The sequence below is a fragment of the Phytophthora sojae genome (assembly GCF_000149755.1).
Source record: "Phytophthora sojae unplaced genomic scaffold PHYSOscaffold_8, whole genome shotgun sequence".
NCBI lineage: Eukaryota > Oomycota > Peronosporomycetes > Peronosporales > Peronosporaceae > Phytophthora > Phytophthora sojae.
In genome coordinates this window covers 1,166,535-1,193,832 of record NW_009258122.1, presented here as the reverse complement: position 1 = coordinate 1,193,832, position 27,298 = coordinate 1,166,535, and the positions used below count along the sequence as shown (strand labels likewise).

General features: G+C 51.6%; 9 protein-coding genes across 9 annotated transcripts; 3 read left to right on the top strand and 6 right to left on the bottom strand.

Annotated features, from left to right (window-relative positions):
* Positions 1-1,372: 1,372 nt before the first annotated feature.
* Positions 1,373-2,103, top strand: PHYSODRAFT_337499 (hypothetical protein; the record flags this gene model as incomplete). The annotated part of the gene is made up of 3 exons (XM_009535174.1): positions 1,373-1,811; positions 1,899-2,005; positions 2,065-2,103. 3 exons carry the CDS (start codon positions 1,373-1,375, stop codon positions 2,101-2,103), a joined length of 585 nt encoding a protein of 194 aa, XP_009533469.1.
* Positions 2,104-2,466: 363 nt separating this feature from the next.
* Positions 2,467-2,868, bottom strand: PHYSODRAFT_519658 (hypothetical protein; the record flags this gene model as incomplete). Its single annotated transcript, XM_009535173.1, has 1 exon — positions 2,467-2,868. The coding sequence occupies one exon, from the start codon at positions 2,866-2,868 to the stop codon at positions 2,467-2,469; it is 402 nt and encodes a 133-aa protein (XP_009533468.1).
* A 679-nt stretch (positions 2,869-3,547) lies between these two features.
* On the bottom strand, positions 3,548-4,666 carry PHYSODRAFT_520792 (hypothetical protein; the record flags this gene model as incomplete). The annotated part of the gene is made up of 1 exon (XM_009535172.1): positions 3,548-4,666. The coding sequence occupies one exon, from the start codon at positions 4,664-4,666 to the stop codon at positions 3,548-3,550; it is 1,119 nt and encodes a 372-aa protein (XP_009533467.1).
* Positions 4,667-4,966: 300 nt separating this feature from the next.
* PHYSODRAFT_304503 (hypothetical protein) lies at positions 4,967-5,831 on the bottom strand (the record flags this gene model as incomplete). The annotated part of the gene is given in 6 exon segments (XM_009535171.1): positions 4,967-4,980; positions 5,096-5,173; positions 5,284-5,313; positions 5,383-5,567; positions 5,649-5,722; positions 5,742-5,831. 6 exon segments carry the CDS (start codon positions 5,829-5,831, stop codon positions 4,967-4,969), a joined length of 471 nt encoding a protein of 156 aa, XP_009533466.1.
* Positions 5,832-7,633: 1,802 nt separating this feature from the next.
* PHYSODRAFT_261811 (hypothetical protein) lies at positions 7,634-8,618 on the bottom strand (the record flags this gene model as incomplete). The annotated part of the gene is made up of 3 exons (XM_009535170.1): positions 7,634-7,747; positions 7,775-8,059; positions 8,145-8,618. 3 exons carry the CDS (start codon positions 8,616-8,618, stop codon positions 7,634-7,636), a joined length of 873 nt encoding a protein of 290 aa, XP_009533465.1.
* A 6,271-nt stretch (positions 8,619-14,889) lies between these two features.
* PHYSODRAFT_304502 (hypothetical protein) lies at positions 14,890-15,921 on the bottom strand (the record flags this gene model as incomplete). The annotated part of the gene is given in 5 exon segments (XM_009535169.1): positions 14,890-15,043; positions 15,172-15,239; positions 15,284-15,316; positions 15,456-15,797; positions 15,817-15,921. 5 exon segments carry the CDS (start codon positions 15,919-15,921, stop codon positions 14,890-14,892), a joined length of 702 nt encoding a protein of 233 aa, XP_009533464.1.
* Positions 15,922-22,583: 6,662 nt separating this feature from the next.
* Positions 22,584-24,978, top strand: PHYSODRAFT_317824 (hypothetical protein; the record flags this gene model as incomplete). The annotated part of the gene is made up of 3 exons (XM_009535168.1): positions 22,584-24,455; positions 24,535-24,606; positions 24,691-24,978. 3 exons carry the CDS (start codon positions 22,584-22,586, stop codon positions 24,976-24,978), a joined length of 2,232 nt encoding a protein of 743 aa, XP_009533463.1.
* A 159-nt stretch (positions 24,979-25,137) lies between these two features.
* Positions 25,138-26,123, bottom strand: PHYSODRAFT_337492 (hypothetical protein; the record flags this gene model as incomplete). The annotated part of the gene is made up of 2 exons (XM_009535167.1): positions 25,138-25,566; positions 25,665-26,123. The coding sequence occupies 2 exons, from the start codon at positions 26,121-26,123 to the stop codon at positions 25,138-25,140; spliced, it is 888 nt and encodes a 295-aa protein (XP_009533462.1).
* Positions 26,124-26,956: 833 nt separating this feature from the next.
* On the top strand, positions 26,957-27,298 carry PHYSODRAFT_337491 (hypothetical protein; the record flags this gene model as incomplete). Its single annotated transcript, XM_009535166.1, has 1 exon — positions 26,957-27,298. The coding sequence occupies one exon, from the start codon at positions 26,957-26,959 to the stop codon at positions 27,296-27,298; it is 342 nt and encodes a 113-aa protein (XP_009533461.1).

Sequence of the window (27,298 nt, the reverse complement as noted above, 5' to 3'; positions counted from 1 at the left end):
TCAGGGCAACATCTCGTTCAACAGCGTCCTCCCTTTCACTGCACGGGAACGCGCTGCCTACGACCGCGAGCGGAACTCTCAGACGTACGGTGCTGTCTGGTATTTCGTGGGCTCTATACTTTTCGAAATTCCTTATGCACTCGCGATTGGTTTGGTCTTCTTCGCTGTGTTCTACCCAGTTGTGGGCGTTCCGTCGATTTTAACCGTTTACTCTACTGGATCAGCGTGTCACTCTTCGTGCTTTTGGAGACGTTTCTGGGCCAGTTTCTCGTGTATACCTTGCCAACCCTCGAGCTGGCAACGATCGCAGGTGTGCTGTTTAATTCCTTCTTCCTGCTGTTCTCTGGGTTCAATCCCCCCGCCGCCTCGATTCCAGGAGTGTACAAGTGGTGCTACTACATCTCTCCTCACAGATACGTGCTCTCAGTTCTGGTTGCACTCCTGTTTGGTGACTGTCCTGCAGAAAGTGCGTCATCAACGCCGTTCAAGGATTCGGACCTGCCAATTGGTTGCCGAACACTCGAAAACGCGCCACTGTCGCTTGGCGACATTACTGTCCAGGGCTACGTCAACCAAGTCTACAACATCAAGTACGAAGATATTGGGACCCACTTCATCTGCATCCTCTCCTATATCGTGGCTCTTCGAGTGCTTACTCTGCTCTCACTGAAGTATCTAAATCATCAGAAACGTTAAAAAATAATTTCAATTTGAGGTAAACTAGTATAGTAATTTCCTTCTGCCAGGATGCTGGTGCTGCTCCGCCGCTGCAGTGAGAAAAAAATCTAGAAGAAAATAAATGTTGGCCATGTTCATGCTGTCGTCCCACCACTCTCTCTCGCTGTTCTCGAAAATGAGGTGAGAGTAGAAGCCGAATAGATGAAGTACTTTGTACCGATCACGTCGACATAGTGAAATACGAACCAGGATAGGCCATCATTAAAGTAAAAGGAAATGGAGGAGAGGCTCGATGGTATTCAGCCGTACCTTCTCAAGCACTCTGTTGGTCGTGCACTATTATACAAAATACTCTAGCGAAAAAAAAAACTTACGATGGACACAAGTCAGGTGAGGCTTGCATTGCAGCTGCCCAGAGGAGATTTCGCTGGTAAATGGAGCTTTGTTCTCGTATTTTGTCATGTCCCCCTTACTACTGCTTTGCACCATACCGAACCGTTTGGTCTTGGCGACTTGAGCTGCCTCATTAGGTGATTGATCTCAGCAACGTGTCAATTTCGCTCCTTTTTTTCCTGCTCAGAGGCTCTCATTACCTTTCGTAAAAGTCAGGGGGGAAAATACTCGTGTCACTTTCTGTCAAGTAGCATCCAAAAACGCCACAGTGTGCCATTCTCCCATTTCCTCAAATCGAGCCATGGTCCCGCCACCAGCAGTAGTAGTGACCTACGTCGATGTCCCCATCCCGCCAGCGTCGTCCAAGGCCATCCGCGTCGTGACGGCGTTCAAGGGCCAGATCAGCACATTCATCATGGAGGAGCACGAGACCATCCACGAGCTCAAGCAGCGCATCGTGGACGACATGCGCTGCGACTTTCCTGCCGAAGACGTGACCCTCTTTTGGGCGAAGAGGAAGGACCGCGAGTGGCTCAAGACTCGCGACGGAGACTACCAGCTTCCGCGCCCCGGCGGCATTCCAGACGAAGCGTGGGAGGTCCTGGACAACGCGGACAACGTGCTGGACCCGCAGGCGATGGTGTCCGAGGAGCGATTCGGCTTCCGAGGCGTGAACGATCTCCGGCGTTTTGAGATCCACGTTCTTGCGCTACTCCCAGAGCACCGCGAGCTGTCGAAGGGTATGTTGTGTCTGCCTCCTTATGGGCTCTGTTTACTGTAATCCCTAACACTGTCTCTTCGCTGCTGCATTTACTACGAATTTCTAGGACTCCAGCAGGACGCGCGTGCGAGCAAATTTGGTGTTGGCTGGGCTCGCTTGGCTTGGGAGCGACTGTTGACGAGCTCTAACGCCGTGTTCGGCAACGCGCAGACTGTACCGACTAGCAGGAAGGATCTATAGTTAATGGCTAAGCGATCCATTTCATCTGTTAGGTACTTGGCATGCACCGCGACGATTTCATTGACATGTGAATCCGATTTGCATGTGGTGTTTATACAAATGGAAGCATATTCGCAGGTCGCCTCATGATTACCTGCTTGATCGAGACTTCTTACGCGTTGTGCTCGTTTGCAATAGCCTTGTTGGTAAATTAAAAAAAGTCTCCTATAAACTACCACTCAGACAGCTTTACAATGCCAATCCACTCCTTGCCTTCCTCTGGGCTTAGCTTAAGTAACTTAGTTAGAAGATAATAATTGATCCCCTGCTAGTCACATGATAGAGAGACGCAGGTCATTGTAATCAATTTGTTTTTAGAAGTGGGCTGAATTTATTCACCTTTGAATAGCTCCTCAATTCACCGTTGGCTGGCAGTGGATGCGATGAGTTTCCGGCTAGTCGAAGATGGAGCCAGGGTCGTCGACCGTGATTTCCTCGTAGCCCATGTACGGGCCCTCGTCGGTTGTGAAAACCATGAAGGACGACACTTCCTCGTTGAGTTTTTTGCTGGTGTCGTCTTCAAACGAGCAGCTCCCAGTAGGGGCGTTCCAGCTGGTGATTTTCTCGCCGCTGCACCTGGCGTCTTCGTAGAAGACAATCGCGCTGTGCTTCGGCAGCTTCTTCCACGTCGCTCGAACGGCTCGGTCGTTCCACAAAGACTTGAGCGTGTAGCAGCGCTGGATGGTGTCGATTGTGAACTTCCCGTTGCTCCCGTGGCTATACAGCCACACCTCCATGCTCATGACAGCGGTGCTCCAGAGCAGAAAAATTGTCGTCACGAATGGGAGAGTTGCCATGGTTCGTTGCGAAAGGTGACGCCTCTTGCGTGTTACGGAGCGAAACGGGAAGTGAACTAGCGGGTGCCGTTTGCTGCTGGGGTATCATGAGGGACTAATATGGCGATTGGTACCTCTGTTGTTTCCAGTACTTTGACCAAATTCGCCATCACCTTGTTGCCCAGCGCATTTCCTGCGGATGGGCTTTTGGCTTGCGACGGAGTATAAAGCGTTAGGCTTCAAGCCACCTCTGTCGCCTCGTAAGCATAATAAGCTGCTGAACAATTGTTCTCAATAAGTAGACACAGGTTAGCAGAGAAGGCACATCACGACGCCATCGTTGCAGCGGCAAATTAAGGAATGAAATTCGACTTGCACTCAAATCGAAAACAGAGGGCACCTGGTGCAATCGATGGTCGATTTCCACGAAGAATTGCCGGCCACAAACTTAGCTGAAATCACCAGCATCACTTCAGTTGGAGATCGTTTTCCAGGTCCAAGTGGGGTCGCTTAGACTTCCTGCAAGGCACGGTTTGGACCCAATTAGTATGGTTCAGACAAATTCTGCCTGTGGACTAACATGATCCATCTCTAGTTTGATTCTCAAGACGCGACAATCGCAAGTTGCATTCATCACCAGTTTGTGTGCCAATCTACATGTACACAGCGCATTACGCCTTCCAACTAGGTCTCCATCCGCCTAGTTCTTGATCTCGTTCTTCGGCTGATACGCCGGGTAGTCGTTGTAGAACTTGCCCCCAAGCGCCGAGTTGTAGTACACCTCGTGCCCAGCCATGGGCTCCACGGGCCAGTCATTCTGGAATCGCTCAGCCAGGTCGGGGTTCGTGATGTACAGGCGACCAAAGCCAACGACATCGACAGCACCGCTACGCACGACACCCTCGGAGTTGTTGTTGGCCATGACGACGCCCTTGAACGCGGTCTTGGCGTCGAGCGCCGTCAACGCGCGGCTCTTGTTGGAGTAGCGGAGGTGGGCGCAGTCCCCGTCGAGCACCGCGAGGTAGCCAAGCTTGTGCTTGCCCAGCTGCTCCATGGTGTACGTGAACATCTCGTAGTTGTCCTCGCTGCCCATGCCGCCGAAGCCACCGTTGGGTGAGACGCGAACGCCGATGCGGTGCGAAGGAAACACGGTCTTAACAGCCTCCACCAGCTCCAGCAGGAACCGCGCGCGGTTCTCGAAGGAGCCCCCGTACTTGTCCGTGCGTCTGTTAGTGGCCGACTGGAGGAACTGGTCGATGAGGTATCCGTTGGCGCCGTGCAGCTCCACCCCGTCGAAGCCCGCCTTCTTCGCCAGCACGGCGGACTTGCGGTAGTCCTCGACGATACCCGCGATCTCCTCCGTCTCCAGCGCGCGAGGCGTCTCGAAGTCCGACTCGACGTAGTTGGCGTCGCGCGTGTGGCCGCTCTCGCAGCGCAGAGCCGACGCCGACACGATCTCGCGCTTCTTGTTGAAGCTCGAGTGGCTCTGGCGACCCATGTGCCACAGCTGCATGAAGATCTTGCCGCCCTTCTTATGGACCCGCTCGGTCACGCGCTTCCAGCCTTCCACGTGGGCGTCCGTATAGCACGCGGCCGCATGGTGCCAGCCGTAGCCCTGCTCCGACACGGCGGTGCCCTCCGAGATGATGAGACCGGCACCCGCGCGCTGTTCGTAGTAGAGCTCGTTGTTCTCCGACGGCACGCGGTCGGCGCTGGCGCGGCCGCGACTGAGGGGGCCGAACACGATGCGGTTCTTGAGCTCGAGGTTGTCGCCCAGCTTGAGCGGCGTGAAGAGCTTGTAGTCCGTGGTGGAGACCATTGTCTGGGAGTTTGTGGTGCTTGGCTGTTGTTGTTGTGAGGTAGGGTGCAAGACGCAGAATGAGCAACGCTAGTCGAGGTGGCGTAAGCCCACGTCCACTGCTACATGTAGAAGTTCACGACATGTTACAGGTTGATTCGACACGTGATGCCAGGTTTCTGGGCTGCGATTGGTGCATGGTGCTGTTAACTCCATAGACAGGTCGACGAGGTTCATGTCAACATCCAAGTCGAGTAATCCAAGACGTGCTAGCTTAATTAAGTTAAAGCAAGAAATGGCGAAAATCGAGTGAAGAGACCTTCAGTCGAGAAGAACTACAAAAATGTAACAGAAGATCTGCAGTCATTTAGAGAAATAAAAACATCAAAGATAAAGGATAATCAAAGTAACATGACCGTGGCAATCGAGAAAGCAGTCACCTTGACTTACAAGTAGATTTCACTCGTGCTTCGTATCCTTCCGTTGAGAGCATTCTGACAGCAGATCGTGATACGGACCTCCTCGTAGCTACCAGCGACCAGTGTCGGCCCAGTCTATTCACCCGCAGCACAGCAAACCATAATTATATTCGTTAGTCCTATCAATTCGTGAATCGACAGAACCAGCGCCCAACTTACATGCTAAAGTCTCATTCCACAACTCTTGCTCTGCACAAAAGTCATAAGACGCGTCAGTAAGGGTCCAAGTAGCACTGGGCTTTCCTGTAGTGCACTCACCTCTTGACCAGTTGTCAGGCAGCTTGACGAGGAGATGAATGTCACGGGGTCCATTGTCGTGCCTGTTGGGGAATCCGTAGGCGTCGTCCCCCACGAAACTGAGCGGGTCAAGTTCATTCTCTGGGATCAGCATCTCCTTGACCGACGCGGGCACCTTCAGCTGCTTTAAGAGCTCGTACTCCTCACTCTTAGTTTGTAGCCAGCCACCTCAAGTTCCTCCTTTCGTCGTATACAGCGAAATATTGGCAGCGGGACACGACACCCACGTTTCACGTTTGATCACTTCTTTCAGCTTCACGACGCTGGCATCAGCGCTCACATACACATTAAAGCCGTAGCCCTTGTCGATACATACACACCAAATCGTTTTCAGTGTCATCGCTAGTAGTGCTTAGTCTGGGGGGATCTGGATAAGCATTGTTGCAACAAGGAGTATCGCGTTCTATCATTTAGAGTTGATTGAAGGATGCTGACCGCTTCATGGGTGGGTCTGCATCGTCCAATCGGCTTATCCTTGTGCTCTTTCTCCTTGTCGTCATTTTTCCAGACGCACTAATCTGCGCAAGACAACATTGCTGAGTCAGAGAAGAACAAGAAAATGATTTCGAGTTTCGGTGTGAGTAGTTCGCTCTTTACGAGAAGTGGGGTGGTTGACCGCAAACTAACTCCGGGACAAGTATGCGGATTGAGGCGACATTCACCTCCTCGCCATGCTGCCGGGTTTTTTCCACAAGGTGAGGGCATACTCGATAGCTTCATGCGAGTGAACCCCTAACTAACAGCATTTTGGACTCTGTGCAGATGAAGGCCAACGCTGTTCGTAGTAGAGCTCGTTGTTCTCAACCAGAAACTATAGTGCTGTCTCGAAGCGGACGCTGTTTGCCTTTCAGTTTTCAGGTGAGGTATAGTGTATTGTATTTGTTTAGCGCTATCCTGCCCTAACTAGAGACACCGTTTGCTGGCCGCTTGCTACCAGGTGGCCGAGTAGCATGGCCTACTTTCGTATCCCTCCGCGATGTGCGCACGGTGGCAAGCGTTGTTAGATGGAAGCAGTTATCTTCACTACAACGCATGGCAGCAAATGACGTCAATGAGTCTCTCCCACTGAACTCAAGGATTTAGAATCGTTTGACTAACAGTTTTTTTTGGTTTTAACAATTGGCATGCGAGTGCCCTGGGTTGCAGGCGAGCAGGATTCTTCATTCTTCCACGGACCTGCTAGCTGGTAGCAGCATTGGGGGGGCCAATGATCGGAGACGGAAATGCAGCTTTCGTGACCCGCTTTGAGTTTTTCGCGGTCGGCCGAATAAGTTCGAGAATGGAGGCCACCACATATCCTCGCCAATTTAGCATCTGCGGGACCGGTCGTTGTAGTCGTTAGGAAGAACTAAGTGACAACAATGTACCTCAATTCAGAAACAAACATATCCTCGCCAAGGTACGGCAGAATATTTATATTCTTACTAACAGCTTAGAACCTTGGACGAGGTTTATGGATTTGTACAGATAAGGCGCGAGAAGTTAAGGAGTGGTGTTTTCGTCAAGACTGAAGGTCAATAGACACTGTAGATAACGAATATGGTTGTTGCTGTGTTGTCGCTATACAGGTGGTACTACATATCGTATTTTGTTAGAGCCATTGGACGGATGAGTGTATGATTGTCAGTGTGTCCTTGCAGCCGATGTAACTGACCGCATGTACCATCCTTCCTTGACATGTGTAGTAGCTCAGCTACTGTAGCTGCAATCAACTAGTATTTGGGCGGCGTTAGTTCATTTTTGACCTACACGAAGGATGCGAAGAGGGTAAAGGGTCCCTGCCGCGACAATAAATAAATAACTCCCGAAGTAGTCGGTATTTTATGCGGGACCCCGGGGTCCCGCCATTCGTTTCATTTCTACATTCAATCGCAATATAGGCGCTAAAAAAGCTACTACCGTCTTACCCCGCATATTAGGCATGAGTGCAATAAACGAATATAAGAGCGTGGAGGTGTACTATTCGTTTACAAGACCTATTATTATATATTGAACAAATTCGTGAAGTCTGAAGAAATGGTTACTGCCTTGGTGATTTAGGCATGGCCCTCCTATTCAACTGGCGTGGGTTCGAGCCCGCCTGCTGACGATTGTATGTAAGTAATGTGTCTTTTCTTTGACGGGTGGCTGCGTTGTATACGGAGATGTTGCTCTCCATTTAATTATTTATGGAACAAAACTTTCTTTTTGAGAAGTTCAAAGCAGACATATATTATAAGTTAATGGCGTAGCCATTAAACTCCTTCACTGCGAAGTAGGACCCGGAACGAGCCAGACACACTGTTTTCACGGGGTTGTCTACTGTGTACGAGAACTTGGATACCACCTTGTTGGTTTTGTCGACAGTACTTACTTCCATGGTCCTTCGGTGCATCTGAGACGCTGCGTAAAGCCCCAGTTCACCAGGCTCCTCAGTCCCATCTCGGAATCCGGCCATGCAGTCCGCATCGAAGAGGCCGTCGAGGTCGCTGAGAGTCTCCATGTAGCTCGTCAACTCGGCCACACACTCCGGGAGGGGCGTTCCAATGCCGTGGAGTAGGCAACAGAACAAGCTGGCCACGCGGTCGTCCGGCAGGTACCACTGCGGTGTACTGATGTCGAGCTGCTCCCTGCCGTCCTCGCCAGTGAGCTGACGGTACTGCTTATTCCAAAGTTCCCTATTCACGTCTGCAGCGTGCAAGTCACGCAGCGGTGGATGAAGGGCATCCAAGTCGAACGCTTACTTGGGCACCATACCGCACAACGTGAAAGCACGCTTGATGCTCGGGTGGCTGCAAGATGGTGGTCATGTTTGGCGGCGCCACCAGAACAAAGATGTTGTACGCTTCAAGTCGCTTGGAATCAGCAAACTTGACGTGACAGCCGTAGGAGTCGATGATGTACAGCACCGGTTCGCGGTACAGCTGCGTCTCCATCCTGCTGCAGACAACCTTGCGCGCATGATCCAGCAGAATGTCCGCGCCCCACATGCCAGTGGGGTTGACGTCGACCATGACAGCTGGGGGACACGTCGGCTTGTTCTTCAGCTTGGAGAAGAGGAGGTGGGGTGTCAGCACCTTGCCCTCAGCCGTGATCGTGAACGTCGCGGTGAATCGCCGTTGGCTTGATCCACCTTTCCGTAGCAGCACCTCACGAGAGCCCCGAGTTGTGGTCGTCGACTTTGGCTCTGTCTCGAAGTAGCAGGGCACCTGGTCCATCTTGAGGATGATGCAGGGCTTGATGCAGGGCGTCGTAATGAGATGCTGGGCTTGCTGAATGAAGTCTATTCCGCCCAGCTGTATAGTGTGCGAATGTTCCGGGAGAACAAAGTCTCTTAGAACTTCTCAGGCGGATACACCAGAAGATGTCCGCCCGATGTGGCGTGTGTTCTTTGTGACAATCCCTCCCGGGTCGTTTGTCTTCGAGCCAAGGAGCTCCGCCGAGTTGGTGAGTTGTCGTATACTGTTAGGTTTCCGAGCGGGGTGCGATACGTACTTCCAAACGTAACCCCTACGACTCTGGACGATAACCACAAATACAGAGAAATACACAAATACAAATATCCGTCACTTATTCTTTCGGACCCTTGGACGGTGGGTCACTACTCCGGTCAACTAACGAGTCGTATCCAGGGTACTGGCCAACGCTGGGCGACTTCAAACGTGCACCACTCCCAATGCACGGAGATTAAATAACCAATATCAATACCCTACCACACAATAGGCTTTCGGCCAAGTCCCCGGCGGCGCTACTCACTCCGCCCAGGATGTAATCGATAATATGAAATGCAGGACCTCGCTCGGGGCAAGAATACAGCTGCAACTAGGAAATGAAATAGGCGGATCACGCTGAGACGCCTGTACGCCTCAGTCACCTTACCTAACTTGGGCGTACTTACTTCAGGGAGAGATCCAACCACGGCCGTACCTAGCCGCGGTGCCCGGTCGTCCTGCACTTCCTGCTCTTCTTGGCGGCTTGCGGGTTTCAGGGGAAAACGAACTCTGTTTATCTTTTATCTCTGCGGCTATCTTCCTGCAACCTAGACATGCATTCTGCTTTTCACTTGATTTCACTATACCTTGGTTTACGTCGACATCCCGGCCGAGCCAACATCCAGTATAGAGTCGTGGGTACAAATCACCTCCATCAACGTTCCACGGAATCTTTGCCCATCCTTGGTCGGTCTCCCTGGTCGGTCGGAAACATCTTGACTTGAGTATACCTTGGTCGTATTTTCCAGACTTACCCCCGGCCAGAGTCGCGAAATGAGTTAGCGACTCGGCCAGGGTCGCTGGTCGATGCGCGTCCTGGGCGTGTCTTCGCCGGGTCCCAGATCCTTGTACTTGTCCCGCAATTCACGTCATCCAATCATTCCATTTCAGCCAATCACACTGCGCCCAGACGAAAATCCAGTGTCCATTGTGTCAACCGCCCCTCTGATCTTGCTGGATCACCGAGGCCATTTACCCAATTGATCGAGCGGGACTAGACCACACGATCCAATGTCTGGGCGGAGTGTTGCCAACCGTAATGATTCGCCCGGACTTCCAACGGTCGCGTCCCTTCTGTGCAACCTCTCCCAGCCAAATCTTTCTCAGCCACGTCTGGGGCCATCAGTCACTCGCTCAGGCTTGCCACGAATTCTTCGCTGCTCACAACGCAATCTGCCATCTCGCCACAAGATGCCCACGAACACCTCCGACACCTCGTCGCTCCCGCTTGAGCCGCTGCCTGTGGCGAATTGCGTGGCGGGCGGCAGCACCAATAGCTTGAGGGCCGACTCGAAGGCCGGCAACATGTGCTCCTATAATCAAAGCCTAAGCGACAGCCTGCTAAAGAATGGTATCCAATACTATAGAAGTGTGGGTCGTTGGGTTATGGTAAAAGAACGAGTTACAATGAAGTTAACATACAAAACAACGCTTTACGTCTTCGTTCAAACAGAATGGAAGCAGAGCACAATAATTTCAGCGGGTCTTAGCCACGTGCACGAGTTCCAAATCACCAAGGTCAGATCCACGTCCACGTCTCCAAATCACCAAGGTCAGATCCACGTCCACATCTCCAAATCACCAAGGTCAGAGTATATAAACATTTACAATGTGCATTGGGATACGGCAATACAAGTACTGTACAGTTTGGACAGCAAGGAATTGGAATGCCAAGGTACACAGCTACATTTGCGTTAAGAAAGCATAGATAGCAGTTCCTCTATCAAGCAATTTTGCTTTTCCGGACACGAATCTAATTTTTATTACGATATTCACGTCTGTATCGTGGGGACCTCGTACCTTAGTGGTTTATCTAACCACTTGTGGTGCGTCGCCTCTATTAGCAGCTGCAGCACTGATGCTCAACTAGTCCTTCAATAGACCACAGGCTAAAAACGTAAAATATTCGCGAGTTATAGCTTTGCAACTTAGATAACCAGTGCTATTTCCTGGACAATTCTGGCTGGCACGAACCCTTCAGTTATTGTAATATTTCGATGTAATTAGTCTAAGCAGTGATATTTTCAACTCTAACTCGGTCACTTTCAATTGAACTGACGACATGTCAGAAAATTGGATAAATACGAATCATTTCGCATTATTGTCCATAAAATACATTAGTATCACTAAATGAAACAATTGGCGGGGACCCGGGCTCGGACGGGGGGGTTGACCGGTATTGTCGGGATTATTATGGGACCAAAAGCCACCAACTGCCACCAAAAGTCACCAAAATTAACCATGTCCTGACATCTGTCCGGGGACCCCCGACAAATATAACAGCCAATAGGAGACAACATTCAGCAATCTCGCCAGATGCAGCAAGTGGATGCCAACAAGATCAGCGACCGCCACTGCGGTGGAGGCACTGCGGGCCCGCAAGCTCGGACGGTGCATGAAGTAAGTGCTGCAAGATGTGTGCGGTGACCTATGCTCTTAACTATTCGATTTGCTTGTGCTGATATAGCAGCATACTCTAGTGGTGATATGAAGCCGACTACTGAGCGGGACACACTTACCACAGCTAGCCGTATCAAGTGGCTGCTCAGAGCTGCTGTAGCCTCTGCTCTGACTAGTGCTGTGGCTAACAAGAACAGGGGCGAGGACTTGATCGTGCTAGGCATCCGGCATCACGGTTGGACTAGATCCACTCGCGTCGATATGGTTTCGCGACTCTGGCGTCGAAGCTGGCGCAAAGAGCAGGCAAGCTCATGGAAGCCAACGTACCGTAGACGATTGAGGTTCACTTCGCCGGCGTTCTTTCAGTTGGGGATCGACTCCAACTCGTGCTATGTGAAGGTACATACTCAATTTCAAATGCGTTGTGGGGTGTGCTTATTACTAAGATACTACTACTTGTTGCATATTGATGTAGACGTTTAGCTGGCGGCAAGCGGATTTATTCAGCATGAAAAGAAACTGGTAATAGACTGCATTGGTGCTGTTGGGTCCACATCCACGCTTTCGTTTGTTGCAGCTTGCGCACGCTGGGCCTGTTGGCCGTGCACTGTTGAGCGTTTGACTGTGTACAAATGCAGGTGGTACAGGTGCTGGGTTTGAATATACACTCCCGGATACCGGTGCTGCTGTTGGCACGTTGCTGCCTTCTTCTGCTTCGAGTAACCTGCTACACACTTCCGTTTGTGAGAGCCATACCTTTTGCAGCGCCTCGCTGTCTAGACAAAGATGGTTAGTCATGTACTGCTCGACCGATTGCAAGAGTGGTGGTGCATAAGCAGTATCCGCAGCTTTTTGTTTCTCAATCTCGCAACCTGCACGAGCCAACAAAGCATAATAGCGCTTCTGACGGCGGCACGTTACATTGTCTGTAGCCCGCCAGTCCCTTGGTTGTAAGCATGCTGTCATACACTAGATCAAATAAATCGAGATTGCGGTCTGGTAAGTCAACAAATACGGGAATGCAAGGAATACCGCTTTCGATGAAGAAAGGTAAGCATCATCAATTTTAGAGAACGATCGTCCTGTAGAGCACTTGTACCTTGCATAATACAAAATGGTTTTGTGTTCGACATCATGGACAGTTCGCTGCAGATATTCCTTTACCTTCGGCGTGCACTTACATCCTTCTGTGGTACAAACAGGAGATCGACCTGCATTCAACACCTCTGGAACCCACGTGATCGTAGGCAGGTTGAACCAAGCCGATAGCATTGCGTTCTTCTGCTTCTCAGGGTACGCTATTGCAGGAGGAAAGCTCTTCGTTGCGATCGCATCTCGTATTGCAGCACGAGCCGCACTCGCTGCCATCTTTTTTTACTACCAGTAGTAGTAACTTTTCTTAGATCTATTCCTAGCTGGCGGCTTGTGGCGGGCGGCGGGGCCGCCCTTCCGGTGGCGGCAACCCCGGTCAAGCCGGTTGGACACTTGGTCGGACAGTTGGAATTTTGACGGTATGGTCATCAGGTCCGAAATTTTATGGTATGGATGTACTGTACCTAGTATACCGGTATGTTGGGTGCATTACTTTGACGTACCTGTATATTTCAAACTAATCAGTATTTAACCGGTACTAATGTCGAATTTTGTACCTCCACTTTACTGACTACAGTAGGAGAACCTCACCGATTTGCCTGCAGGTACGTCCGGATCGACAATACTTATCGAATGTAGTACTAGGACCCCTTGGTATAGAGAGACAAATGTCTCTTAAACCCAAGTAAAATTTTGAGTTCGTTTTGAGGTGAGTCCCCAGTACATATGTCTCCCCTACCCCTGAGGGATCAAGTCAATGTAAGTGGGGACTTCGTCTTCAACGATTAGAAGCAACGAAAAAAGGAAAGCTTCTTGGAAGAAGGAGATACGAAGACGAGCACTCGCTCGGTGCACATCAGAGTGGTGTTAGACGTTGACTAGCGTACAGTTGTGACGTGGAGGACTAAGGTGCTCGACCAGTTTACCGCAATGTTTCACTTTTTCTGCGGTAAAATGGTCATAACTTTTTTTCTAGACATCCTCTCAGAAATTTAAAAATATGCCGCAAATCTACAGAAACTCGCCTACAACAAGGTGATCTTGTCGTGGTTCTAGTGTTTTGCAAGCGAGCTATTGTGAATTCTGGCCAGTATGCCGATTCGGGTCGGTTTACCATATGGGTTGAAATCGCTGAATACAAATTTCAAGTCTTTTGGAATCGACCGAGACGGCCTGAGCGACTTCTTATTTCGTACTTTATTGAGTACATAGTAAACTCAAGGCAAATCAAAATCTCGGGCGGTTTGCTGGCGATTTGGCTCGGTCGATTCAATCAATCGACTTCGGAAAGTTCGACTAGAACGCGCAATACCTGCATCAAGGAAAAACCAGGATGCTTTGACGAGCGCCGGCCAGTTTAGCGCAGCGAAACATATTGGGGTTTGTATGACAAACCATCCCCCATTACAGAAAACGCGCAATGTGTTACAGGAAGAGCCAAAATCTGAACGCTCTTCACCAAAATGCGTACTTTTTTCACCACAAGGGCCAAGGGGGATGCTTCGTCATACATACCCCAATATGTTTCGCTGCGCTAAACTGGCCGGCGCTCGTCAAAGCATCCTGGCTTTTCCTTGATGCAGGTAGCTCGCTTGCAAAACACTAGAACCACGACAAGATCACCTTGTTGTAGGCGAGTTTCTGTAGATTTGCGGCATATTTTTAAATTTCTGAGAGGATGTCTAGAAAAAAAGTTATGACCATTTTACCGCGGAAAAAGTGAAACATTGCGGTAAACTGGTCGAGCACATTACCGCCTTTATTGACTTAATTAATTCCAGCATACGTAAAAGCGTGAATCTGAAAGATTTAATGGGGAGTAGGCGGTTTTGACACACATAAAACACGACACGGTCAGATGTAAATGCAGTAAACGGCAGCAAGCTTCCTACGGAGCAGGACTCTCCAAAACTTTATTGTAAATCTGAAAGGTACGGGCATTATACGAACCCTCCCAGCATTTGTAATTGGGTGATATTAATAATATTTGAATAATACACTTTCATTCCGGGACACTTCTCAAAATCCACATAATGATCAGTACATGGCTAAGAATTCAGAAAAAATGCTACTAACAGTAAAAACTGTTGTTTTCTTTGAACAGCAATTGTATCTGTACACGCGATGTCTAGCGCTGGTCACAATGGTTTATTGTGAAACAACGTCAAGGTAGTCGACCTGGGCAATCTCTAATCAACATTTATTCCTGCCTATGGATCGACATCTGGTAAAGTTTTAGATTAACTGTGCTCTGGCGACTACTGTAGAATTTAGCATCATCAGTCAAAAATCCTCTGCCAGCGGACTTTTATCATATGTATTGTTAATAATTGGGTCAATATAATATTGTATTTGAACCGGGGGCGTCCAATAATAAAGATTTTTATCGGAAAACCATATATTTGCTGTACTGCAACATTGTTTTCCGCGCGTTGAGCTTTTTCATAAATGTCTTGTCAGGAATGGCGCAATGCGAGTGAAGAGACCAGACAAGCTTCACTTTTTTTTAGCTGGACGCAAAACGGTTCGAGCTGGTCCGTAGTCGGTCTGGGAATGTTACGGCTGTGGTTCGCAGCAATTGCCCATCACCAAGCACCAAGGCAATCACTTTCAAGTAGCCCAGGCAATTAGGTTCTCTGATTGCTTTCATTTGAGAAGAACTACACAACGTAACAGAACATCTGCAGCCGTTGAGAAGACAAGAAGAACAAGAAATTTTTTTAATCAATAACAGGATAAGCAGAGTAACATGATTGTGGCAATCGAAAAAGCAGTCACCTTGACTTACAAGCGGATTTCACTCGTGCTTCTTCTCGTTCCGTCGAGAGCATTCCGATAGCAGATTGTGATACGGACCTCCTCGTAGCAACCAGCGATCAGTGTCCACCCAGTCTACTCACGCGCAGCACGACAAACCATATACTCGTTAGCCTCTATCAATTCGTGTATCGACGGAATCAGCAACCAACTTACATGCTAGAGCCTCATTCCGCAACTCTTGCTCTGCACAAAGTTAATAAAGATCGTCAGTAAGGGATCAAGTCGCACAGGGCCATCTAGTAACGCACTCACTTCTTGACCAGTTCCTGGGTAGCTTGACGAGGAGATGAATGTCACGGGGTCTCCACTTTCGTACTTGTCGGGGAATCCGTAGGCGTCGTCCCCCACGAAACTGAGCGGGTCAAGTTCATTCTCTGGGATCAGCATCTCCTTGACCGACGCGGGCACCTTCAGCTGCTTTAAGAGCTCGTACTCCTCACTCTTAGTTTGTAGCCAGCCACCCCAAGTTCCTCCTTTCGTCGTATAAAGCGAAATACTGGCGGCGGGACACGAAACACGCAATTCGGTTTTGATCAATTCCTTCAGCTTCACTGCGCTGGCATCAGCGCTCGCGTCCAAGTCAAAGCCGTAGCCCTTGTCGATACATACACACTAAAATGCTTTGAGTGGCACCGCTTGTAATGCCTGGGGTCTGGAAGAAAGGAAAATAATCAAAATCTTGCGAAAGGAACAAAGTAACAAGAAAGTCAGATTCCATCATTAGAATCCGGTTCCTTGATTTGTTCCGAGTTCGTCAGTTCCGTCCAATCGCTTATCTTATTGAGTGAAGTTTGATACTCCTTTGCAAGCTGCGGCTTTATTCTTCATTCTTCCACGGATATTGAATGAAGAGGCGCGCCGAGCGCGCCCCGCTCGCATAGTGGCAGCAGGCTTCGCCAGTCTGCCAGTCGAGTAATTTTGCAACTGAAAGAAAACCCTCTCAAACATGTAATTATTGTTTTAGCAAGTACGAGAGAAGTTCAGATCGCCAGCTGTGGTCTGGATAGTGCAGGCAGAGAGCTGCCTGCCAACCATACATAGCGCGATGACGACACGAGGTCGAGGAGTGAGGAGTCGAGGACGCAGTCCGAAGACGAGCTCACTTCCTCTTTTGCCTCCAGGTACCGAGCACGGATCTAGAGTAGTAGGCATAGGAATAGAGGATAACCAAAAGAGTAATACATTGTAGTGAGCTACCTACTCTGTGTAAACTGTTCATTTCAACACGTCAAGTTCACGGAGGAGAGCTTCACGCTGGAGAAGGAGAGCGAGAAGCTTGCCAACATCTTTGACAACAAGACCAAGCGCGAAATTATGGCGCTGGCTAGCGGCAGGGTGGTCAACCACGTCAAGTCGACCCCAGCCAAGACGGCTCCAACAAATCCGAAGGGATCCGTTCTGGGCAAGCGAAAGGCCGCAGACGGTCCGATCAACGACATCCACTACAACTTGGGGTACATGAAGTGCCACTACTGCGCAGGCGCGCACAACGATCGGGATGGCATTGGCCCACACAAGATGCTTGACTGCCCCGCGCGTCGCGCAGACAGGGCTGCGGGTGTGTTTCGCCGCAACGTGTGGACGTACCCAAGCCGCAAGGCTCGCAAGGAAGTGCACGAGCCTACACCCAAGATGAAGGGCAATGGAAAAGGCAAGGCCAAGGCCAAGGAGCGTCGTGAAATCCCATTGGCTGAGTGCCTGGCCAAAATCGTGGTGGTAGACGCGTGCGACGCGCAGCAAGATTCGCTGTCCGCGACCCCGGATGGGTACACGGGCCCGTCCCCAAGCAACTTTCAGCAGCCTGACACGCCGGGAAAGGGCGCTGCGCCGATGAGCGACGAAGACGAGCCAATGGAGAGCGTCGTCAACGCCGTGAAAGCTGACGCTTCGGGCACGGCTCCAGCCGCCGCTAAGCAATCGGACGACGACGTGGACATCGAAGGACAGCCAAGCGAGGGCAGCAATCTAGAGATTGCCGAGGCGACGAAGAGCTTCGCCGGCATGCTGACTGACCTCGAGAAAAAGGTGCGAAGTTTGTATCCATTTCTGTTAGACGATGATTCGTATCTAACCACAAATTCTTGGGTACTTGACTCAGGGTGCGGGCACGGACTAACCAGCGAGGCAGCGCGGTTTGTGCAGAAGGAGCCCAAGAACCAGTACATGTTTACATTCGCACAGGGCTCTAAGCATTCAAATACACATCTTGGCATGATAAAATTGTATTTGCATGGTCCACAAGGAATTAGACCTTTTCTGTTCGAAGATATTGCGTTAGTACCGGCCGCTACCTCGAACATTCTGAGCGAGTTCGGGCTCAGGCGCGGTGGGTACCAGATATTTGGTTCCCTAACTGGCGAGTACAAATTTGTGTTCTTTGCCAATGAATTAGTGTTTCTTGCAAAAGCAATTAACGGGGCATACTATATACAGAATAAAACACTGCAAGAGCGTCAACTGCTGTGCAACGCAGTGAAACAGGAGCCCTGTAAACCACTAGCTCGCCTAGGTACTGAGAGGTTAGAGCGCACACTGCAGGAGCGGCATGTTAAGCTGGGCCACCTTAATAAGGATGCATTAATTGCAATGTTAAGCACAAAAGTGGTGGCTGGAATGCCAAAAATTTTCGCGCCAGGTCTAAGATAGGTCCCATTCTTTTGCACAACTTGTGCAGAGATGAAGAAGAGGAGAATGTCCTACCGGAATGCGAAGGGCTCGAGAGATGAGAACCCAATGAGCACCATTCATATGGACACAAACGGCCCCATGAAGACCATAGGGGTGTATGGCAGCTGCGGGAAAATCAAATACTTCCTGAGTATCATTGACGACAACACGTCGTGGCGCTCGACCTACGTCCTACGCAGTAAAAAAGAAGTCTTTGAGAAAGTAGAGGAGCTACTTTTGCAGCTTGAGCGTGAGAGAAAGTTCACGATTCGTCGGATCCGGTCCGATGGAGGAACTGATTTTGTGAATGCAGCCTTTAAAAGCTTCTGTAAAGGCAAAGGCATCGTATTCCAGACATCCAACGCCTACAGCCCCGAAGAAAACGGAGCTGCAGAGCGAGACCACCAGAGCAAACTGGATAGAGTTCGTTGCGCGTTGAAGGACGCAGCTATGGAACACAGGTGGTGGCCAGAGGCGCTCATGTACATGACTTATGTGCAGAATCGCACACCCATGGCACGTTTGGGAAACAGGACACCGTATGAGATGGTGTATGGGGAGCCTCCCAACGTGAGCAAGCTACCTGTGTGGGGATGTGTGTGCTTTGCGCACGTTCCTGCCGCCCTAAGAAAGGACAAAAAGCTGTCTGCTCGCGCCGTAAAGTGCCGGTTTCTCGGAATATCTGAGGAATCGAAGGGTTATAGACTCTGGGACATGTATAACAACAAGCACATCTTTATCGCGTGATGTGCTGTTTGATACGACCAATGTAGCCACCATGGTTCAACGAGCTTTCGGTCAGGCCGAAGAGCCCCTAACAATTGAATCTGCCGCGCTCGAGCCACCCGCAGCAGAGGGAAACCAAACACTAGCCACCGAGTCTACGGAGGCAGTGGGAGCTGAAGCACTTGCCGACGGGTCCACGGCAGTAGTGGGAGCTGAATCACGAGCACAGGGGTCTACTGAGGCGGTGGGAGCTGAAGCAGTTACTGAAAACAGTAATCCAGCAGTGGGAGCTCAAAAGAAACGCGAACGTGTGGGACTCGTCGATACGCCACAGAGGCGTGAATCCCGCCCACGTAGAGAGGCCAAGAAGCCGAAGAGATACGCGGACTATCAGTGCTTCCAGGCGATGCTAGATAAGAACATTGCGCCGGACATACTAGAGCCCAAAGTGCCGACACCACGGTCGCTCAAAGCAGCCTTAAGTGGACCTCATAGAGAGCAATGGAAACAAGCTCTGGAACTTGAGTACGACTCCTTGATCGAGAATGGGACGTGGAGACTCGTAAAACTGCCACCCGGACGTAAGGCTTTGCCCTGTCACTGGGTACTAGTAGTAAAGTATAACGCCGTCGGGACTGTCGAGCGGTTCAAAGCACGCCTCGTAGCACAGGGCAACCACCAGGAGTTTGGGGTAGACTGTGATGAGGTATACGCACCCGTGGCACGATTTGAGCCGCTGCGCCTAGTGCTGGCAATAGGGACGATATTAGACTGTCATATCCACCAGATGGATGTCCATACGGCGTTCTTGAACGGCACGATGGAAGGAGAGCAAAAGATCTACATGAGGCAACCTCACGGTTTTGCGAAGCGAGGCCAAGAGCACTTGGTCTGTGAACTTCTGAAGAGCATCTATGGCCTGAAACAAGCCCCGCGCATCTGGTATAAAGTCCTACATACCTTTTTGACGTCGATGGGTTTTGCACGCTGCCACACAGAGTTTTGCATCTACGTGCAAAAAGTGGGAGTAGATTGGATCATAGTCGTGGTCTATGTCGATGATCTAACGATCATGTCGCGGAACATGCGACTAATTGATGGGCTCAAAGCCGAGTTGTCAAAACGGTTCAAGATTAGAGACCTTGGCGACATTCACTACATCCTCAAGATGGAGGTAACTCGCAATAGGAACCAGCGTGTGATGATGATCTCACAGCGCAAGTACATTGCAGAGTTGATTACGAAGTACAAACTGGTCGATAGCTCGCCGGTGATGACACCGCAAGCACCTGGCCTCGTACTCGAGCCAGAGACGAACATGAGCGCAGAGCAGATTGCTGCGCAGCCTTACGACTACAGAGGCATTGTTGGATCACTCCAATATTTGGTCCGTGGCACACGACCGGACATCGCCAACGCGGTTAGAGAATTGAGCAAATTTCTGTCTTGTTACAACCGCACGCACTGGGAAGCGGCTAGGCGAGTACTCAAATACTTGAAAGGGACGTCAACGTACGGTCTGTTTCTCGATGGAAAAACGAGAGACGTGACTTACGAAGTGTACACTGACGCAAGCTTCGCGTGTCAACCTAAAGAACGTAAATCCGTAACAGGGTACGTAATCCAAATGGCCGGAGCCAGTGTGTCATGGTGTAGGAGCAAGCAGGGAGGCATGTCGCTCTCTACTGCTGAAGCTGAACTCATCGCACTAAGTGAGGGAGCTAAAGAAAGTGAGTGGTTGTGGCACTTGCTGGGAGAAATGGGGTTTCCTCAAAAGGTACCAGTGCAGGTATGATGTGACAGCAACGCTGCCATCAGCATTGTGAAAAATCCTGGAAATCACAAAGCAAACAAACACATCGAGATCCGCTACCTGTTTACGAGGGACCTGGTTGAACTTGGCCGCCTCAAGATAGCTTACTGCTCTACAACTGAGATGACTGCGGATATTCTCACTAAAGCTCTCCCCACAAAACACTTCCTGAAACTAAGAGAGAAACTAGGAGTGCGAGATCTGAAACTTTACCCTAGTACTTAGTGGGAGTGTTGAATGGAGAGGCGCGCCGAGCGCGCCCCGCTCGCATAGTGGCAGCAGGCTTCGCCAGTCTGCCAGTCGAGTTATTTTGCAACTGAAAGCAAACCCTCTTAAACATGTAATTATTGTTTTAGCAAGTACGAGAGAAGTTCAGATCGCCAGCTGTGAGGCCACCACATATCCTCGCCAAGGTACGGCAGAATATTTATCTTCTTACTAAATGCTTAGATTGGACGAGCTTTATAGATTTGTACAGATAAGGCGCGAGAAGGTAAGGTGAGTGGTGTTTTCGTCAAGGCTGAAGGTCAATAGACACTGTAGATAACGAATATGGTTGTCGCTGTGGAGGTTGTGCTACATATCGTGTTTTGTTAGAGCCATTGGACGGCTGAGTGTATGATTGTCAGTGTGTCCTTGCAGCCGATGTAACTGACCGCATGTACCATCCTTCCTTGACATGCAGAGACTGCAGGTCTCTTTGAGACTGACAGGAAGCAACAGGTCAGTATCTGAACATGACATTCACCGACTATCTGGATATGACATTCACCGACTATCTGGACATGATGTTCACCGACTAATAGGGAGTTTCCACGGCCATTGTTCAATTTACTGCCAAAATCTCGAGCAGCAACGATGCAGGAGGAAAGGAAGGTGTATGTAGGCGTAGCATCTCGCTGGCAAAAGAAACTGCACTCGGAGCAGCTCGAGCTCCGTGTGGTGGATGCACTCGAGCATTTGGTAACTGTTTTCTCCGATCGAGTGGGGTGTTCTGTCGACCCCGCACGCATTTCAGCGTACACGACGTGCGGACTCGGCGAGGGTGGGCAGTGGCTCGGAGAAGACGAGTGTGAAAGGGCTCTGAAAGGCGGCGAAATGCTTGACCTGCTGAAACAAGTAGGAGATGACGCTTTCAAGTTCCCCACGAGCCCCCCCGTTGGCGAGGAGCTCGAGATTCACGTCGTCCTCGATATCCCTGAACCCAGCCTCCGTAAAGGTGTGTATCTTTGATCGCTTGCTCTAGTTTCTTGCTTGTAAGTACTGACCAGGGTCGTGTCGTTCTTTGTAGAGCATTTTGTCCGCGGGCTGGAAGTACTCCTTGCGTTCGGGCTTCTCCTGTTGGCGGTGTACCAGCGTCTTTACGGGGGTAATACGGCTGAGGACCTTCTGCTGGCATTGTGCTGCGTATGTACCACTGGAGCGTAAGTTAATCGTGCGTTGTGTTATGCCCCGCCACGAGAAGTATTCACGAGCGAAGCTTTTGTGAAATGTTTGCAGGCGACGATATACGTGAAGCTGCGGAAGCGGTCACCAGCGTCGCTGCAGTGGTGTTCTTGTCCAGTCACGAGCTGAAACACGGCATTACCTGGACTGCCGTCGGGACTGTACTGGTCGAGGCGGCGTACTACACGGTCCACCTGCTGTGCGAGTTGTTGCCGAAACTACGCCCAGGTGAGTTCGGATTCCTAGCTTTACTGCTCCGGCGCATACAGACAGCGTATTCCTCTTGCTCACCGCTGCAGATGACGGGCTCCCTGCTGCGGATTAACACTCCAAGGCCTTGTCATGGCTCAGAGCGGGCCTAGTCGTCGCCGGGCTTCTGCTGAAGGCTTTCGGCGGTTCACCGCATCATGAACGCCCAGTTCAAACGCTGGCTAAGGCTCTGTACCACTAGGTGCACTTAGTCGGCTAGACGTCTGCAAGGAAGTCAGAATTGAGTGAGGTTGCGTTCGTGCATTGTACTCCGTAGTATTTCAGAAAATAAATCGTTGTCTCGAGCTTTTACACAGCTCAAATGGTTGCAGTCTTAGTTGTAGGACTGTAGTAACCCAAGTTGTATCCATCGCAGGGTCGTTTTTCAAGTCGACCGAGTTTGAAATAGTTGAGTCGTTTCGTCGATTCACCAGGTCCCCGACCAAGCCTTCACCTTGTTCAAGCACTGTCGATACAACATGATGCAGGATGTTGGTACCAAGTCTGGCGGTGCTCGAGCTGTGGAGCGCGTGAAAGTTTTCTGTCGCGTGCGGCCCCTCCTGCAGCGCGAGCGTGACGGCTGGAGCTACGAAGAGTACTGCCAGCACTTCGGGGAAGACGATCAGCCCTTGGATGCGGGCGATACACAGCAACCTGCCATCGATTCCACGCCCGAGAGCTCCGACGATGACCCAGCCACGTTCATCACGGAAAAGGGGCGCAGGATCACTGGGTCCTTGACGCCGTCGCTCACGATGCAGCCGGACGGCCGCAGCGTCACGTTCCAGGCGTCAAACGCAGCACACGGCGAGGCTCGGCTCTTCCAGTTCGACGGCAACCTCATCGAGACTTCCGACCAGCAAAGCGTATACGAGCGTGTGGCTGCGCCTATCGTGGAGGACGTCATGGCCGGATACAACGGTACCATCTTGGCGTACGGCCAGACGGCGACTGGCAAAACCCACACCATGGTCGGGCCGGGGGACTTGGTGCACGGAGACCAACGCGGCCTTATCCCACGCGCCTTGGAAGACATCTTCATTCGAGCCGAGAAGACTCGGTCGCAGGCAAAGACGACGGTCGCGCTGAGCTACGTGCAGATCTACTGCGAGCGCATCTTCGACCTGCTGGAGCCTGACACCGCGCCCAGCAACATCTTGGTGCGGGAGGACGCAGACCGCGGCGTGTATATCGACGGCGCCGCTGCGGTTCACGTGGCCAATGTCGAGGACTGTCTGAACCTCATGGAGAGAGGCAACGCGAATCGCGCCGTCTCCAGCACCGAGATGAACGCACACTCCAGTCGTAGCCACGCTATCCTCATCCTCCGAGTCGAGCGCAAGGAGTTCGCCCCGCCACCGTCTTCAAGCGGAGCATCGAGCAGCAGTACGCAGCCTGTTATTCGGTTAAGCAACCTCTACCTCGTGGATCTTGCAGGCTCCGAACGCGTGAAGAAGGCTCGAGTCCACGGTCGTCATATCAGCGAGCTCAAGGCTATCAACCTCAGTCTTTCAGCCCTTGGTAACTGCATCTCCGCCCTCAGCAAGCAGTCGCAGCAGAACCAAGCGAGTTACCACGTGCCATATCGGGACAGCAAACTCACACGATTGCTGCAGTCCAGTCTAGGAGGTAACGCTAAGACGGCTCTGGTGGTGACAGTCACGCCCGCTGTGTCAGAGGCACCGGAGACGCTCCAGACGCTGCAGTTCGGCCAGCGCGCCATGCAGGTCGCCGTTCGAGCTCATCGCTCAGCCTTGTCAGTACTTGACTATCGCACGCTGTATGAAGAGATGCGCCAGGCACTCGACGAGGAGCAGCAGCGTTCACAGCAAGCCGAGGCAGCAGCTAGTGACGAGAAGGCTCGAGCTGCGATAGCAGAGGAAAAACTGACGAAGGCGCTTCTTCGGGTCCAGCATTTGGAGTTCGAGCTTGAAGCAGCACAAACAGCAACCAGACACTCCACGGCTTCAACAGGAGGTGAGGGTGACGCAGGGAGCGACGTGGAGCGCATGAAGCTGGAGCTTCAGCAGCTTGTAGCGCGCCACGGTCAGGACATCGCACAGGTGAAGTCCGCTTGCGACCGGCAGATCGAAACGTACAAGCGACTAGCGCAGGAAGCTTCGCAGGAGTGGCACGAGGTCGAAGGAGAACTGGCGGGCGAGAAAACGCAAGTGCTTCACACGCTGCAGGAGCTCAAGGAGTTCAAGCTCCGCTACTTCCAGCTGGAGGAGGACACGACGGAGCGCATCGCTGAACTTGTCCAGGATGAGCGGGACCGAGAACGGGAACGAGATGCCGCTATGTCGAGAGTCACCGCCTTGGAGAAGGAGCTCAAAGCGATTCACGCGAAGGTTCTTCAGTTGTTGTTGATTGCTTGCTTGCTTGATCCCAGTTTTGTCTTGACAGTCGTGTGTCTTGCTTCCATTGCAGATGGTGGAGGGCGAATCCCAACGAGAAAAGCTTCAAGACCAGATCGACACAGAGTTCGTGCCTAAAGAAGCGGTACGCAGAACCTGTTTAGTAGCTCTGCAATATCTTCTGGCGACGTAGCAAAGGACTTACCTGAATACGTTTCACCGTTCCTAGATCCAGCAGATGGAGGCGTTGTACGAAGGAGCGATTTCCAAGCTGCAGGCGCGAGTCGGGTGTCTGGAGAACAAGTCGCTGAGTCGGAGACCTAAAACACCCAGCAACAACAGCAACAATAGCACAGCCCCAGGACAGCCGCAGCGCTCGCTGCCTGACGTCAGGAAACCAGGAATGGCGAACAACCGTGCAGTGCCCAAGATCGGCCGACTCATCCCAGGATCCACAGCAGGTTCAGCCTCACGACTTGGCTCCGGTCCCAGTGTATCATCACGGATTCTGCAATAAACCCCCAAGAGACACAGCGTTTGCGCACGTTTTCGTACGAAGTTGCTCGTTGAGCCATATATTGCGTAACAGGAGTGGTGACGCCCGCAACGAGTAGCAACACTTCTTCGATGTGACCAGCGCTTGGTCTTGCTCGGCTCCGACCAAAACAAAAAGACCCTACAGACTGCGGAAGGGGTTTTCCGGGTCGTCCAGGTCGTCCTCCTCCGGGTCAAAGTCCTCCACGGCCTTGTACTCCTCCCACGAGTCCTCCACGAACTGCAGGAACTTGATCAGCGAGTCGGTGGACGCCGTGTCCTTCTCCGCCAGCACCAGCAGCGGGTGGAACGTCTCGCTCGTGAATTCAACGCCGCGCGTTTGTCCCTGTCTCATGAGCTCCGTGGCGACGTCGTACTCCCTGGCCTTGACCAGCTCCACCAGCACCGGCATGAAGGTCTGCTCCACGGGGCACACGTCGTCTCCTCCCAGCACTTCTCTCAGGATCTCGGTGGCCTCCTCCACCCTCTTGGCGTCCAGCAGGGCCGTCAGCAGTCCGTCATAGGACGGCAAGTCCAGCACCACTGCCTGGTTCACCGCCTCATCATACAACTATAAAAAATAATAAACATCACACAAAAAGTATCATTACGTCACTTCCAGAGCTCGTAGAAGAATGAAAACAACGTGAAAGATCGTTAAACCCGCACCTCCATGGCCTGGTCCAGCATCCGGAAGCGCAGGCACGCGTCCAGCACGTAGATGGACGCCAGCTGCGTGTAGTCGTCGGGCTTGAGGCCCGGCGCGCGGTACACTCCGCGCAGGAGCTCGAAGGCGCGCAGAGCGTGGCCGCGGCTCTTCCGTTGCCTGGCCAGCAGCAGCGCCAGTCTCTGCAGCAGCTGCGGGGCGGCGGGTTCTTGAAGCTGCGCCAGGAGGCTGAGCGCCTGCGCGGGGCGGCGCTGGGCGATGGACAGCTCCAGAAGCGACAGCGCGTCCGAGTCGGGGGCGGCGCTGCTCTTGGGGGCGGCAGCGACAGCAGCGGCGGCGGCGGCAGACGACAGTTGGCGAGCAGAAGAGCGCTGCAGCGAGAGGAGGCGGGTGGAGGCGGCGGCGGAGCGCGCGGGACGGCGGAGCGCCGACGCCAACAAGCGGAGCGGCAGACCGGTCATGTTGATTGTCGAGTGGGAAAAGTTGTAGGGTAGTGATGAGGGGTTGACACACCGTTTCGGTGCATTGAAAAGTTTGTGAGAAGCTGAATGCTTTCCGGTGGTGCACCTTCGCTGTCTTCAGATAGGTAGGTAACTTTCAATAAGATACTGTAGACGGTGGATAAGGGCAACGTCAACGGGTGCTACTGCTTTCCAAAGTAGATAAGGCGCCAAGGACTCCGAGCACAGAAGAGAAGCGGAGAATACGTGTAGGCAACACGCTTAGTTGGGGATTCTCCTTATCGAACATCGTACCCATCCGCCATGGCCAAAACTACCGCTGAAGTGGGCGATGATCTTCGTGCCCTCGGTATATCACCTGAGCTGATTGCGCTAGTTGAGGGAATCAGTGTACGGTACACTTGGACTGACGACGACGAGGTTGTTTACGCCCGCTTCGTAAAACTGCACTTGAAGCCAAGACCACGTCAACAGTTTTGGAACATCCGGGTCGATCTTCTTTCGAAAGATGCTCTCCAGGAATATTGTGTGGAGCTGGCTGACAGTAACTATCAAGTCTCAGACCATCTTTCTCGGCAAATTGAGCCGTGCTAGTTGTGCGAGTATTGCGGAGAGCTTGCGCAGCGCACTCAATGTAGATGTATGCCTTTAAGTCGAAGTTGCATCAAGAAAAGGAAGCTGCTTTAGGACAGATGATTCAATGCACAGTACGACTCGCACTACGAGGGCACACCGAAACACACGAACAAGCGCAACCAAGAAAAATCGAAGTGCTCAAGGCAGAAGTCACTGAATTGAAGGCCAACTTAGCGTTTGAAAAAGTGTTGGCCGAGATGACGAGAAAGAACTTCCAGCTCGTTCTCGCTGGCATCGCCCAAGCGCGCCAGGAGGCCAAAGTTGCGGCATTGAATTTCGGGGTAGTCTTCGGCGAGATGAAAAAGCGAGGGTTTTCCCATCTTCTACAAGAGATTGCCGTCGCAAAGCAGCATACCAAGACTGCTGAACTGGCCAAGCGTCTGCAACTCATTCAAATGGAGGCACAAGAAGCTGGCATCGATCTGGAAAGTATATGCGCGATGCCCGTGGTTATGCCGCAGGTGGTTCCAGTTACGGGCGACATCTCGCGATGTTCGGACAGCATTACGATGGCAATCCCGGTTCCGAAGGAGCAATGA